The sequence below is a fragment of the Mastigoproctus giganteus genome, chromosome 7 (assembly GCF_048544385.1).
Source record: "Mastigoproctus giganteus isolate SK-2022 chromosome 7, ASM4854438v1, whole genome shotgun sequence".
NCBI lineage: Eukaryota > Metazoa > Arthropoda > Arachnida > Uropygi > Thelyphonidae > Mastigoproctus > Mastigoproctus giganteus.
Genome location: NC_143581.1, coordinates 5,078,247 through 5,093,665, shown reverse-complemented (window position 1 = coordinate 5,093,665; position 15,419 = coordinate 5,078,247). Strand labels below are relative to the sequence as shown.

Genomic DNA, 15,419 nt, shown 5'->3' with positions numbered 1-15,419 from the left:
GTTAAATGAGACTTTCTCTGTATATTAGATTTCTAATATACAGTGGAAGACGGTGCTTATACGTACTGTGCCAGGCTCCAACCATGTATACATAGTATCACAGCGAAAATATATGAAGAAGTGGGTGGAGAAGATTGCGCCTGTTTCTTCAAAGATAGAATATGTCGCCACAACCAGTAAGAAGAGGTCACCATACTGCGACTACCAGCAACACAGTACCACCCTGCAAAATCAAAAATTCTGCCTTAATTTCCTTCATTTTTTCAACTAATAGAATTGTCCTACACAACTACCTGTAAATTGATCCTGAAAGGCAATGCAAGAGCAAAAATGCAGAGGACACAAAGCCAGCAACGTGGCCAACGTCTTCCCCTTTGTCGAGTTCCACTTAAATTAAAGGGAACTGTGTTACTAGAAGCTAACACGAGTCATCTGGGATATCTTCAATGATATTCCTGTAGAAATTAATTAATGTTATTAAGTAATATGCATCATTAACTAGATGTTAATCGAAGTTCATTATATGTTTTTATGTGTTGTGATTTGTAAAGTGTTGCATTGTGGATAATTTTTTATATTTTATTAAAACAGAACGTTCACGATATACACTGAGTGATCACTGAATTATGACCACCCCTATAAAAACTGAATGCGATCCGTTGACCACGTAAATTGCGAGAGTGCGGAGTTAGCTGACCTACGTAGCATAGATAAGGTGTCAGTGGTTCAGGAGGTAGTAAAATTCCGAGCGTGATGGGCAAAAGGAAGGATTTATCGGACTTTGATAAAGGACAGAGTGTAGGAGCTCGACGAGCTGGTGCCTTGATTTCCTAAATGGTTGAAATGGCGCGGTGTTCGAGAGCCGCCGTATTTAAAGTGTACCAGGACTGGCGTCAAAATGGTCAAACAACGACCCGACGGCAAAACTGCAAAGGTCAGCGAAAGGTTGATGTTAGATGCGAGCGCTGGGTCGGACGACTCGTACAGGCGAACAGGCGCAGCACTGTTGAAGAGTTCACTACCCAATACAACATGGGCCAACCCGGAACAATATCTGGCATGGCCATGTGTCGCACGATCGCGCGTATGGGCTATACCAGCAGACGACCCCTACAGCATCCTCTCTAACCAAAGTTCATCGGCGTAAAAGACTCGCCTGGTACAAAGAGCATGCAAGTTGGATGTTGGAAGACTAGAAGAAGGTGTGCTGGTCGGATGAGTCGCGTTATTTACTCCACACTTGGATGGTCGTGTACGGATTTCGCGTCAACAACATGAGGCTCTTCATCCATCATGCATGGTATCAAAAGTGCAGGCCGGTGGAGGCGGTTGTATGGTGTGGGGCATGTTTCACTGGCAAGAGCTTGGACCCATGGTGCATGTGGAACAACGTATCAGTGGTATCCGCTATCGTCAACTGCATGCTGACTGTGTACACCCCGCTATGCTACACTTTTTCCCGAATGGGGATGGTGCCTTCCAAGATGACAATGCGCCGAGCCATCTGGCACTTATTGTGCAGGAATGGTTTGAGGAACACAGTTCTGACTTCCAGCATTCCCTCAATATCAATCTCATAGAGCACTTGTGGGACACTATGGAAAGGCATATCAGGCGTCTGGATACACCAATCACCTCCATACCTGCATTGCTGACCGCATTACACACACAGCTTGTTTGGCCATACCTCCCGAACGCTTCCGACATCTTGTTGAATGAATGCCACGTCGGATAGCTGCTGTACTGAGGGCAAAAGGAGGACCTACGAAGTAATAGGTAGGTGGTCATAATTCAGTGATCACTCAGTGATCACTGAATATAACTGTATCGTAAGTAATCTGTAATAATAACAAAATATGAACACCACCAGCACAGTTTGCTGTCCTCGGTTGAAACCCTGTCTCGAAACTGAATGAAATATATAAATAAATAAATACACTGCTTGGCAAAATTAACAGAACACGTTGAAAACGTGTTGTAACTCGTGCAGCTTGCGATGAAGAGGAAAAAAATTTGGTAATGTGGTGTACCATAGAATAACGATGAAATGAGGAGACAGCGAGAAACTTCAAATAAGTATAAGGGACATTTATAGGGGTTGTATAAAAACTACCAAAGCGATCACATTATACAAGTTGATACATGATGCTCGAAAATATGGTCACATGACATCAGTATGGCGCACGATCCCCTCCAACGGCTAAACAGGCCAGTTTAGCCGTTGGAGGAGGGGGGGAAACGTTTTTTTTTTTGAACCATGCTCGATATAAGCGTTTCTATAACGTTCTGTGGTAATATATCACACTTCCAATAGCGCAGACCCTACCTTACCAAGTGACCGAGGAGTAGGCAGTCGGTGTGCAATGATTAGCCCATACTTGTTCGATCGGATTTAAGTCTGATGATCGTACTGGCCACGGCCGTCGTTGGATATCTTCAGTTTCAAGATATTCTCCACCACTTCAGCTCTATGTGCAGTGGTGTTGTCGTACATGGAAAAAAAAATCAGGGCCAACCGCACCACTAAAAAGTTGCACATAAGGTTCGAGGATCTGTTCTAGGTACCTCTGCGCAGGTACTGTACCCCTATCAAACACGTGCAGAGGAGTGCGGCGATTGATCACTATTCCGCACCACGCGAAAACACCGCCTCCAACGTAAGTATCCCTTTCTCTGATGTTGGAGGGATGGTACCACATTCCTAGTTATCTCCAGATTTCATCTGGAGACAATGAGGAATGTGGTACCTTCCTCTGCATTTTTGTAGCTAAAACAAAATAAAAATAAAGAGTTGTTTATTATTAGACACCGTGTGGAATGAAAACAAAACCGCAGGTGTTCAAAATTTAATTGGAGGCGTTGCAATTTTCTTTACAGCTGAAAGTATGGTAGTGCCATTTTCTAGAGGGCCATCTTGTCTGAAAGCTCACTCACAAAAAAAAAACGAGGTCAGTTCTGTATTTACAAAAAAGGTTAAACTTCTTCCGTTCACACGATAGTGTAATTCTAATAGGTTTCATTAAGAACTGATCCAGTTTCGAAAAATGTCTCCAGGCAGGACAGAAAAATAAAAATAGAAGGACGCTGGACTGTTTTCTAAGAGCTGTGGGAAAATTCTCTCACCGGCAGCACTAATTAATTTCGGTCACGTTTTATGATGCAATCACGTCATAATTTAGAATGAAATTAAGTCGTAATTTCCAGCAACTAATTGTTATTTAATTATATTGCCCTTCTTCTAAATTGTTAAATAATTATAAAAAATTAAAATAAAAACCTGCCAGGTCATAATAAGCGAGATAGAAGCTATCTGGACTCAACGAAACCTACTGTACTAGAACTGAACTTATCTAAAGAAAACTTGCTTTTGCTTCGAAGATAGCCAGGAGAAGTGGAAATCCGTCTTAACATCTGAGAAATTCGAAGTGAAAGCGATTTGTGAATCATTAATTTAGACATAAAGACTGTTTCCGGTTGAAAAGATCAACGGAAATCCTCACAATCACGTTGTGAGTACGATAACTATTTCTCTAAGTCCAGTTTTTTGCAATGAGCTTTTTGGTATCGAAGTATCGATTTATCTTCACAATCTGAGAAATTAATATTTCTCATAATACAGACAGAATTGGAAACATTCGTGCAAGAAAGGGATTGTAAACTGTGACTCTGCAAGTTAAATGGTTTGAGCATGCACAATGCTGATGGGATTCTTCCTCTTGCCCAGATTAATCGCCTGAGGGGACATAAATTCAAAATGAGGAAAGACAGTTGTAAAATAGATGTGAGAAAATTTGCCTTTAGCCAGCGGGTGATTGATTGCTAGAACCAACTTCCATCTGTCGTTATAGAAGTTGACAGCTTAAATAAATTTAAGGCAGAACTAGACTTTTGGAGCGAATGCATGGGTGAAATGGGAAGGGTTTGGGGGGAGATGATGCTGCATAAGCTTGCTTTCTTGCATCATATGCCTCTATTAATGCTAAAGCTAACTCAACAAACCCCATGATACTACCTCCAGCCGCTTGAATGAACAGGAGACCGTCTGTATGCATGGCTTCATGAAGTTCACGCCACCTACCACTGGTGAAAAAAAATGTAAATTGAGACTCGTCAGACCACATGATATTTTTTCTACTGTTCCACAGTCCAGTCTTGGTGGCACCCCTTTAGTTCATTCTTTCGATTTTTTACAAAAAAAAAGTGGCCTTCGAATAGGCACTCGACTACCAAATCCCAGTTTCTTTAGCTTCCGCTGCACAGCTTGGTTGGAAATGGATTTTTCTTTAAGTAAACTGAATTTTTCTGCCAACTCCTGCTCAACCAACCTTCTATTCGCTTTAAATTTCCTGCGATCTCTTCTTGGAGTACCGCAGGAAATTTAAAGACGCAGCAGCGATATCATTTGTTTTTTAAGTTGGGGCTCCTGCTAAACTTGCTCCAACTATAACACTTTTCTGAAAATCAGTAAGATGACCTGTCTTCCTCATGATCGGATCGACTAAGAAGCCCAAGAAAGAGTAAAGTATTTTTCTGATACTAAGGAACTCGTGATCACATCAGGTGACAACTTGCATTTATATATTGTACGTTTAATTATCTGTTGACAGCAATTACAAAGGTTTTCTAATCATTTGGCTAGTAGCGTAGAATTAAAGGCATGTTATCTGTTTATTGTCTATCAAGTACGACCAGCATCAGAACCCTGTTCAATGACACTGCTTTAGTCGTTTCGACTAAAGCAGTGTCATTGAACATTTGAAAGAAAAAAGAAACAAACATAGAAAGAGAAAGAAACAGAGACAGACGTAGAAACAGAGGAAGACAGGGTTAAAAAGAGACGAATGACTAAACGGAGCCTCAGCTGTTTGAAAATTTGCTTCGTTAAAAGCATATGACCTTTCAGACATGTTTGATCGATGAGTGGGTGTGGGCAAACACAGACAGGTTTCTTTGGGAAAGTTGACACCGCTTTCGTTTTATATCCAAATCATTTCGTAACCTAAATGACTACTTGCATACTAAATAACTTCCTTCGTAACAATGCTCCATTTCTACAAAAAAAAATTTTGGCCTGGTTTAGTCATGCTGTTTTCGAAGTTCATCACGTCCTTTTTGTTTTTAACCCCACTTGTTTCATTTGCGAAGTCACAGCCAAGACGTACTTTCACTACGTTATACATATTAGTATTAGCAAGGTTATAAAGCATCAGGCAAAAAAATCCCATCACTGGTCTATCCCTTAAATTAATTTGTCTAGTTCTTCCTTTAATTTATCCAAACTACCCAATTCCACAACAAATGGAAGTTTGTTCCAACAATCAACCACCGCCAACTGATGAACAAATTTCCGCACATCTATTTTGCCATCATCCTTCCTCAATTTCAATTTACGCCCCATCATGTGTGTAATCTCAGCTAGATAAAGAATGATATCACCATTGAGCTTCCTAAATCCATTCAAAGCCTAGTCCAGACGCTCAATTTGCAGAACTGAAGCCTTTCTTGATAAGATCATCTTTTTCTTCCCTTCACCAATCGCATCACCCTTCTCCACGCCCGTTTCAGCAGTTCTACATCCTTCCTAAAATGAGGCCTACAGACCTACATGCGGTACTCAAGATGTGGCCTGACTATTGCATTGAACAAACAGATAATCACCTCCTTTTCCCTGCTAGCAAAGTTACTGCATATCATTGAAAAAAAAAACCTTTGAGCTGTTCAGGCAGAGCTGTTGTGCATTGCTCAGAGAATTTCATATCCGACTGCACATTTACGCATACGTCTTTTTCATTAACCACTATCCTGAGTGTATTACCACATTGGCAAATTAATCTAGGAGTACTGCTGCCCATATTTAAAACCTTGCATTTGTCAATGCTAATCTTCGAGCATGGCACTTCGCAGTCAACCGGCCTAAATCTTCTAGAACTTTTTGCAGTAGTGTCTTGATTACTGTCATTAACTACTCTGTTAACCATTCTTTAATCATATAGAAACAGACATTAAGTCTAGTAAGCCTTCATCAATATCATTAATAAATGTAGGAAACAACAATATGTCAGCACTTTGGTCCAGAAGGGAAGTGTTCATTAATAACCATTCTCTTTCTTCTCCCGCTAACCATTCCTTTATCCATAGCAGTAACGTGCCCTTAACTTCACACTGCTTCAATTTGTACAACAGCCTCTTATGCGTAACAGTATCAAAAACTTTCCTCAAATACAAGCATAAGATATAAAAATGACTTTTTGCACCCAGTTCCTTTGTGAGCAGATCGTAATATCGGATCAAATTGGTCAGACAAGATTTCCCCTTAACAAATTCATGCTGTGTCCGAACTATTACCTGTATGACCTCTTTAACCAGTGACTCCATTATTTTTCTCGGAACAGAAGTAAAATTAACAGGTCTTTAATTACTGGTATCACCCTTTGACCCCACTTTGCTCAATGCCCGAGGACTGCACGTTGCAGTTCTCGGGCTCCTCCCCTGAATCCAAGGATGCTCTAATAATTATGGCTAAGGATTTGCTTATTTCCTTCGCTGTTTCAATATCCACCGCAGGTGTTTCTCGTATGTTTAACTTCAACAATCTCTCTTCCACTTTGCTCTGAGTTATTACAAATTCATTTAGCCCTTGTTAGAGTTTGATAAGCTTCCGGCCTCCACTTCCCGACAAAATTTCTCATGTGTGAATGTAGAAGCAAAATACTCGTTCAATTTGTCAGCTACCTGAGCAGCATCATCGACAGTCGAACCAAAGAAATCAAGTAGACAAATCTGATTCACCCCCCTTTCTTCTAGAGTTTACACAAGTAAAGAAGTCTTTGCATCCTTTACCAAAGATTTCTCGTAATCAGCCTTCGCTTACCTAACCTCCTTTGTGATTTGATTGCATACTAGCTTATATCTACCACAGGCTTCTGTGTCGCCTGATAATTTATATGCATCCCATACATTTTTTTTCTCTGAAATTTGTGTCTCAGTAGTTCATCAGACATCCATTTAGGTCTAAACCTTGAACAGTATTTCTTAGTTGGTATAAAAACCTCGTGGCTTCTACAATTACGTTCCTGAATGCTTCCCATTTGGAATTTGCTGTTGGTAACATCATCAGTTTGTCCCACTGCATAGAATTAAAATAAACTGTCTGAGACCACGGTAGTCACCCTTAAGAAAGCAAAGCCCTTCCCTTTACCCTTGACAGTAGTTATATATTTAAATAAATCCCGTATGAACTGTCTTGAAATAGTCTCTGCTTCAATGCATTTAGGCTAAAATCCTCGAGTCTAAATCAAAGAATTGAGATAAGTTGTTTGCAGGTTCCTTTATAAGTGCTTTCGATGGTTAATAGAATGTTCAATAGTTAGTGGAATATTCAATTCAAAATGAATTTAAGCACTAGTAATGTTCTTGATGGGTACAACTTAACAGGACCAACCGTACCCAGAATTATTCATTCTTCAACTTTAATCCAGGCCCTATTTCGTACCCAGCCTTCCCGACACATAATGAACCCACTGAGGGATGCGGCCTAAATAAGCATCGCTTTCAAACGTATCCCCAGAAAGCTTTCTCCAAACTGTAGCATTCATTTCACATAAAAAAAAAAAAAAAGTTGAAATGCAACTTTCACGTAACACTGACACAGTGTTGAATAATACTGACCTGGTCGTCCTCCACGTCGTATGTCTCCGCCTACCCTTCGCCTGCGTTCCCATTCGTTTCTCAAATTGGCGTTCATCCTCCGACGGTATGCATCGTCGCCGACGGACATGTGTCGGGCGTACCGACCCCCATCGTGGGCCGTAGGTGGTGCGTGGCTGTTCATCCTGCAGATTGAAGTGCGGGGTGGAAAAGATGTCAACAACTTTAAAAGCGAGTGTGTTGTAGTCAGAGAAAGTCACTCGTGAGTAGCGCCACCTGCTGGAGAAAGCAAAAAGAAAAAATGTTAATGGAAAATAAAATAGAAAAGTTGTTGTACTACTAGGATTTAGGAGCAACAGTGACTAAGGACATATTGTTCAATGTATATTGTCTGTAAATTGCGTGTGTTCTGGGATCGATTTTCTGTTTGCTGGAAAAAAACCTAATTTTGGGGAGAAAAAAACAAACCCTCTCCTGAGAACGACTAACTCAGGTCTCTTCCACCCGGTGAGGGGAGGACGGCGATTCCACCAACTGTGCTAGGGGAAAAAGTAAATGATTTCACCAGTGGTGTGATGCTACTATGCTTCTGGAGTTTGCTAAAGTGCCTTGTATCTTATTATTAATTAATTAAGAAGATGGGGTTTTTTATGTTAGTTTTAATTTATGGTAGCATTTAGTGATTATCAAGCATCGAGATTTGCTTTACAGGATGAACTTTTGCTAAAGCTTAAAAGCATCTTACAACAACAAAAAAAAATGTCTCAGAAGTTTTATTTGGTATTACTTCTTCGGGATATTTGTTTAATTCCTCTTGAAATCTGGCCTCGCGGTTGGTGCAGGGGTTACGACCTTTCACTTCATATAGAGCCCTTGCGGTAGCACATTTGGTAGACTCGCCATCTTCCCCACTCCGGGTGGAAAACACCTAAGTTCATATCCCATCTATAACGGGAGAAAATTTTATGGGTCTTTTTCATAACGTAATTGAGTTATTCGGTCTCAGGCGAGGGTAGCTTGGTTTTTTCTCCCAGAACTGGGATATTTTTCCAGCAAAGCGACCACAAAACACACGTAATTTTCAGACATAATATATATGGGCATTATGGCCTTAGTCCCTGATGCGGCTAAGAAAAAATCACAACAACAGTCTACCAAGGTTTATTCCGAATCACTGCTAGACGGAAGGAATTTTTATGGACTTTTCACAATGTGGCCTACTTAATCGATATTGGATAAGGTAACAATTACTTTTTTTTGTCAAAAATTTTGGTGTTTCATCCAGCAGACTCAAACTATCGCACTGTTAAATCTAGGTAAAACTCCCACTCTCTACAGCTACATGACAACTTGTTGCAATATTTGATTACCCTTAAGTAAAGAAAATTTTTCTTATGTCTATCTTATAGTTACATTTCCTTAATTTGAATCCGTCCTCTTGGACGGATGATCCAAACAAAAGCGAACAACTCTTGTTTGCATTATCCCAGAAAGAGAAAATATTGATTCCCCATTAAATTTACTAATTCCCTCCCCTTTCGTATTTCCATCAGATCTCCACATCACCCGAATCACGTCTATTAAATCCCAACACGAAAAATTTCCAAACGTTTTCGCTTTTCGGAAATGAAAAAAAACCTCCTCCAATAAGAATGTCTGTTTTTCCATTTACCGTTGATTTGTACAGTGGGGACAAATCATAAAAACTGTTAGATCAGCAAGGTGATAGAAGATATCGTATTACGACGCATTGAAAGGGTATTGTGCAATGCCATTTCTACAGTCACGTCTCATCATATGTGATACACGTGGCAGGGCGGATATGAATTAAATAAGATCTAATCGCATTCAAGAATACGACAGAATGGCGCTTACAACAAACTTCTCCTTATAAGAAAATAGTCCGCGTGCTATTTGGAGGGGATTTCCCATTTAAGACAGTGACACATTTCAGCAGTGTTCTGTGCCTTGAAGCGAGACTTTATGAAAATTTTAGAATAATGAATTTCCTCAAAGCACAAACCCACAAAAACAAAATTTATCACTATAGAATCAAGTCCCATAAATCACTAAATGTGGCTGGTTGCCACTATTAGTTAGATAATCAATTTTATGTAACTACAGTAGGGAACTCTTTTCTTTCTTTTTGCAAAGGACATCGGAATGAAAAATTAATTATGAACAGACTCTCCGACCTCAGTGTAACTCTTTCTGTACGCTGAAGACCAAGCCCTCTGAGTCGCTCTCCTTCAACTCTGACCTCTAGAGACGAAAGAGGAATGTAAACTCATCGTGTTAAAACCTTCCTGGAGTTTCTGGGAGGTTGGTTACAGCTGCCAACACCTATTTGGAATGGGACATAAAATAAAATGACTCGTGAACGGAAATGAAAGCGATCGTAATTCTATGATGTCACTCGAGTAGCTTTTCCTTCGGGAAATAAAAGGATCTCTCAGTCAGACAGAGCGAGCACAACTCACCAATATCACCCTAAGTTATAAAGGCATCGCTGAGTCACGACCCCTACAACAACTCCATTGAAAGAAAAAAAAATGCCCACAGAATGGATAGTACGGACGATCTACAGTCCATCTGAAAACTACGAAAATTCATTGTGGAACAATAATATTGGGAACTGAACTTTTCATGAAGCGAATCTGATTCCGAACAAATGAGGCACACGAGGCTCTTCACTTTGTTGAAACCAAAATATTCAGTTGAAACTTTCAACGGGTTTTTTTTTTTCCACCCACGCCTAAAAAAAAACTAACTTCTACTGGAGGCAAATAACTGACACTTGGTGGCGCAGTCATGGATACCCAGCTCGTACTGTTGCAACTTGTAAGTCTGAAAAAAAGTCAGATCATAAATTTTCTGTTTATACTCCGGGATTATCACAAAATGTCAGAGAAGTTCACACAAAATAGAGAGAACACAAGGACATCCCCGCATTTAAAAGTGAAATAGACTTGAACCACGGTCACTCAAGCTCAGTTTACTTCTGTACCTTCGCATGACCGCATGTTCCTTTACCCAAACATCATAAGCACGTGTATCGTTGTCTGTGTACTGACCTTGGTACACGAGAGGGAGAAAAAATGAGATTTTAATCACCCATTTCTGTGGTGGGGAACGCATCCTTGAGGAAGAATCCAACCATATTCAATCATGTATCGTTGTCTGTGTACTGACCTTGGTACAAGAGAGGGAGAAAAAAATGAGATTTTAATCACCCATTTCTGTGGTGGGGAACGCATCCCTGGGTAAGCATCCAACCATCTATCACAATTAAAAGTTCCATTACAAGATCGTGTGTTTCCATATTAGGAATTCATTCAACAATAGGCATTGTTGGAACAGGAAAACTAAATAACTCGACTGGACAGTAATCAAGCAATGCATAATTGCTTGAGTACTACATGTCAAAGAAAACAGGTTTTGCACACAAAAAATGAAAAAAAACATTTTAACTCTCTTCAGATTTCATTTGAATTGTCTTTAGACGTAAACCTATATATTCCCACTGAGTAGATCTGACATTTCGTAAACGACTACCTTACATTGTTTTTACTAACGAGGTATGCTACTGAAACTAGTTTTACTGAGATATAATAAGTGTCTAGGTACAACAGGACAATGGTAATCTGTCTCGGTTTGCCTCGTATTTTTATGTAATGGTGACAGATAAAAAGAGACTCTTACAGAATAAATCGGTAAATCAAAATCTACTTTATAGTCTAAGAAGGTCGCATGATTTATACTCATTAATTTATACACAGTGGTTTTAAACATTTTTTTCAGATCTACAGATCTTTTACGTAACCTGAAAAGATGATTTGGTAGGCAATTTTGAGATGAAAATTCCTGATCCGTATGTCTTTGAATCATAATTTCAGAGATAATAGAGCTTAAAGTTTTATGACGTCACTTCCTATTTGTCTGAGACGATTGTATAAATTATAAACATAAAAGATAGGTGTGTGATTCCTGGCTGAAGATGATCGTGTAAATAAATAAATTAATTAATTAAATTTTAATAAAAATATTAATTTAATTATTAATTTTAATTAAAAATTTATCCTTATTTTTTAATGATTAATTATAATTTAATTTTATAATTTTATAAGCCAAAAAAAAAAAAAAACTTTCATGACTTCTATTTGTACTAGGGGGCGTGCTGGTTGACTACATGAAAGGCTTAAAATGGACCTGAGAAGAAACGTAAACGAGCAAGTCTGACATTTCGTTAATTTTATATTGTTTTAATTAACAAGTTCTGCTACTGAAATTAGTTTTCCTGATATGTAATAAGTGTCCAGGTACGATAGGATAATGGTAATCGGTCCTGGTTTGTCTTTCATTTTTAGCTATTTTTATGTAATGGCGACAGATAAAAAGAGACTCAAAATCTGTAAATCAAAATATATTTTATGATCAAAGCGCGCGTGATTTGTACTAGTTAATTTATACACAGTGGTTTTGAACAGTTTGTAAACTTTGAAACAGTTACAGGTTTGATCTTTTACGTAACCTGAAAGGATGATTTGGTAGGCAATTTTCAGGTGAAAATCATAATTTCAGAGGTAACAGAGCTTAAATTTTTTTGACGTCACTTCCTATTTGTAGGAGACGATTATATAAATTATAAAAAATTTTAAAAAAAGAGGAAAAAAGGTAGGTATGTAATTCCTGGTTGAAGATGATTGTGTAAATAAATAAATAAATCGAATTTTAATCAAAATACAGTAATTTAATAAGCCAAGAAAAAACTCTTCAACGACTAGTATTTGTACTAGGGGTCGTGCTGGTTGACTACGCGAAATATCAAATACGTTACTGTATTTAAAAGATTTAAAATGGACCTGCGTAATGAAAGGGATTCGAACTAGTTTTTTCCACTCGATGTGGGGAGGATGATCATTCCCTTAACGATTGTACGACCAGGATTGCTTTTTTCATACTTTTTTTTTTTAAATAACCTTGTCTTTAAGCAACGGAGTACCATATATTGTATGGTGCTGTGCAAGATTTTTAATTATAATTAAAATTCTTGCACAACACCGTACAAAATACGATACATGCGCAATAAGATACATTAAAAACCTTGCACAAAAACATTTCTAAAAGAAAAGCGCCATGTCTCACTCCACAAGGTGTTTCATTCCTACAAAATTTTCTAGAGAAGTCCTTTTATTTTATTTTATTATTATTTTTTTATATAATCTTAGAGAAAATTAGTTGTGAGATGGTTCAGTGTCGTGGTGAAATGTTTATTGTCGAGTTGGCCAGAAATCTTTCCTTTCGTGTTCTTTAAATAAAACGACCACTCATTTATTAAGGAAAAAAAGAAAAAGCACCTTTTCACTCTAGTAACCAGACAACCAATTTTATACTTTATTTGTATTGCTAGTTGTTCAATTCGTTTCTTTCAATAAGAAGTATTCTGCTGCAGCAATATCTCTGATTTAGGCACATTTATGCCTACTCGTCTTTTATTCTCCTATAAATGAAAAACTACGTCGCAGGGATGTTTGCTTTCTCCGCTAATTACTTGAGAACTTCCTTAAGAGTAATTTCCTGGGAGTTGGCAGCCGTCCTTAGAAACTACCATAACTTCATCACGGTAAGTATCATCATTAAGGTGCATGTTTTACCCAAGTGGTAGTTCCAAGTGTCCACCCTACACATACCAAGCGGCACGGACTTTCACTTGAACCTTGATCGGCGGGCGGAAACTGGAAATCCGAGTACTTGTGTTTACGGCATGAATTCCACTCCTCCTGAAAAGATTGTCAAGGACTTCCCTCTTAATCTCACATCAGGGGTTTTTCTTTATTCCTGCCACACCTGCAATCGACAGACAGAGTTAACTTTACTTTTGGTGGATTGTCCTCTTGGTAAAGTGATCCAAAAAATCTCGAGTCATGTTGAAGTATCTCTAAATATCATAGAGCAGTGACCATCAGCAGGAGGTCCAAATCTAGCCTTCATCCAAAATTGGTTCCCTTTAAGCATTACTAAGATTTTTCTTTTCAATTTTAATCAACTATGTTAGAAAAATCTTTAAAATAGAATGTTTATTCGACAGTCCCAAAAATACTTCCCTGACTCATGGCCATCACAGCAACTAATGCTGAAAAGAGAGAAACTCGCAAGTATATTTTGACATGACGTAATAAAACAGAAAATATATCACCTTCTGTCCACTCATTTGGCTACATCGAGTGGGTGGGACTTACTTTTGAATTGGCCCTTGTGCAATAAAAAATGAAGTCATGATTGATTTGGAAACGCCCCTCATTTTATATCTGTTTACATTATTGGTAATGCAAAGCCAAGTTATTGTAACTGAGAACGAAGTTACCGTAACTTTAAGCCAAGTTTGTTTTAAAAAGTGGTACAATTTAACGTCCCACGTGGTTTCAAGTGCAGCCGACGGAGTTTACGTAACCCGACACTCTTCTAAAAAGTTGACCTTCAATCACTGAGGCCCGGATACCGCGTGCGTGTCTCAAAGTTTCCTTGTTACGAAACAAGGTCACAGCTGACAGCAGACCTATAGCGAAGACGTATAGTCCATATAGCGTTTAGGCACTCCTACATAATTTCACATAACCATGGGGAATCAGAAGTAGTTCCCCCATAAAAATCGCCACTGTGTCCCTCGTCTTCGAGCTAAACAAGGGGTGTGCAGTGGGTGAACACCCAGGCAATATTTATTAAATTGTTACAAGAAACCTTGCTGGAGGTGGGTAATCGTACCCGGCCATGCTTCGCAATTTTCAAGCACGCCTTTGTACAATGCTAAGAGGGTTCGTTTATTTAAATTACATCACAGGTTTTCAGTGTGGAGCGTGCTCCTAAAGAGGAGCGCTTGGGGGGGGGGCGTGAGGTTTTGTTGCAGTGTAATTTTATTTCGTCAATCTTCGAGATTAAGTATACAGTAATACCCCGACTTACGCTACCCCGACTTACGCGAACTCGGAGTTACGCGGTTCTTTCGTTTGGCAACGCTGCCGCCCACTATCTTCAAGGTCGTTTTTCATATGTTATCGATATACGGTGCGACGGCGGAGAATGAGAGCGAAAGATGAACAAAATTCAACTTTGCTGCTTTTATGTTTTTTACATCAGTGAAGGGGAAACACATTTCACCATAATAACGTAAAAAACAACACAATTCCAGCTATCGGTATAATCGCAAATGCAATTAGATCGAGTTTACTACCAGTTTATAACAGATTTCACTAGCAGAAACGCAACTGGATTTTTATTGTTTTATGGTAGTAACCCCTAGAAATGTGAGGTGTTAATAGTGTATCTCTGCCTTTATGGTGTTGTTTATTCAGTTGCTACATGCGCGCAGCTTTGTTTATGCGTATCAAGCGTGCCTCCTCGTTTTGTAATTGTGCTTTATTCCCTAAAAATGAGTAAAATACTTAATTAAAAGGTGTGAAAAGGAAGCATCCTGGTGAAGACACTGCAGATTCAGAGAGAAAAAGAAAAGCAATTATCGATAAACAGAGGCGGACTGGATCAAAAATTCTTACCCGGGAAAATTTATAGTGGCCTCATACTATTGTTTATGGCCAAAATCACACTGGCCCACCGGGGTTTCCCCGGTAAGGCTTATGGCCAGTCCGCCTCTGTCGAGAGAAAAAATATGAAATTGTGAAACGCTTTGAGCAAAATGAAAGACCATGTGATATTGCACGTGCTACAGGCCTAAATGAAGCAACGGCGAAAAGCACATGACAATTGCAAACTTGACA

General features: G+C 39.0%; 1 protein-coding gene across 1 annotated transcript in view; it reads right to left on the bottom strand.

Annotated features, from left to right (window-relative positions):
- The window catches only part of LOC150082447 (hemocyte protein-glutamine gamma-glutamyltransferase-like), a 32,103-nt gene extending 24,201 nt beyond the window's left edge, over positions 1–7,902 (bottom strand). The window contains exon 1 of the mRNA XM_090377508.1: positions 7,669–7,902. Coding sequence (XP_090233634.1) covers positions 7,669–7,831 — 163 coding nt within the window. The 5' untranslated portion in view covers positions 7,832–7,902. The remainder of the gene's footprint in view (positions 1–7,668) is intronic.
- Positions 7,903–15,419: the final 7,517 nt, after the last annotated feature.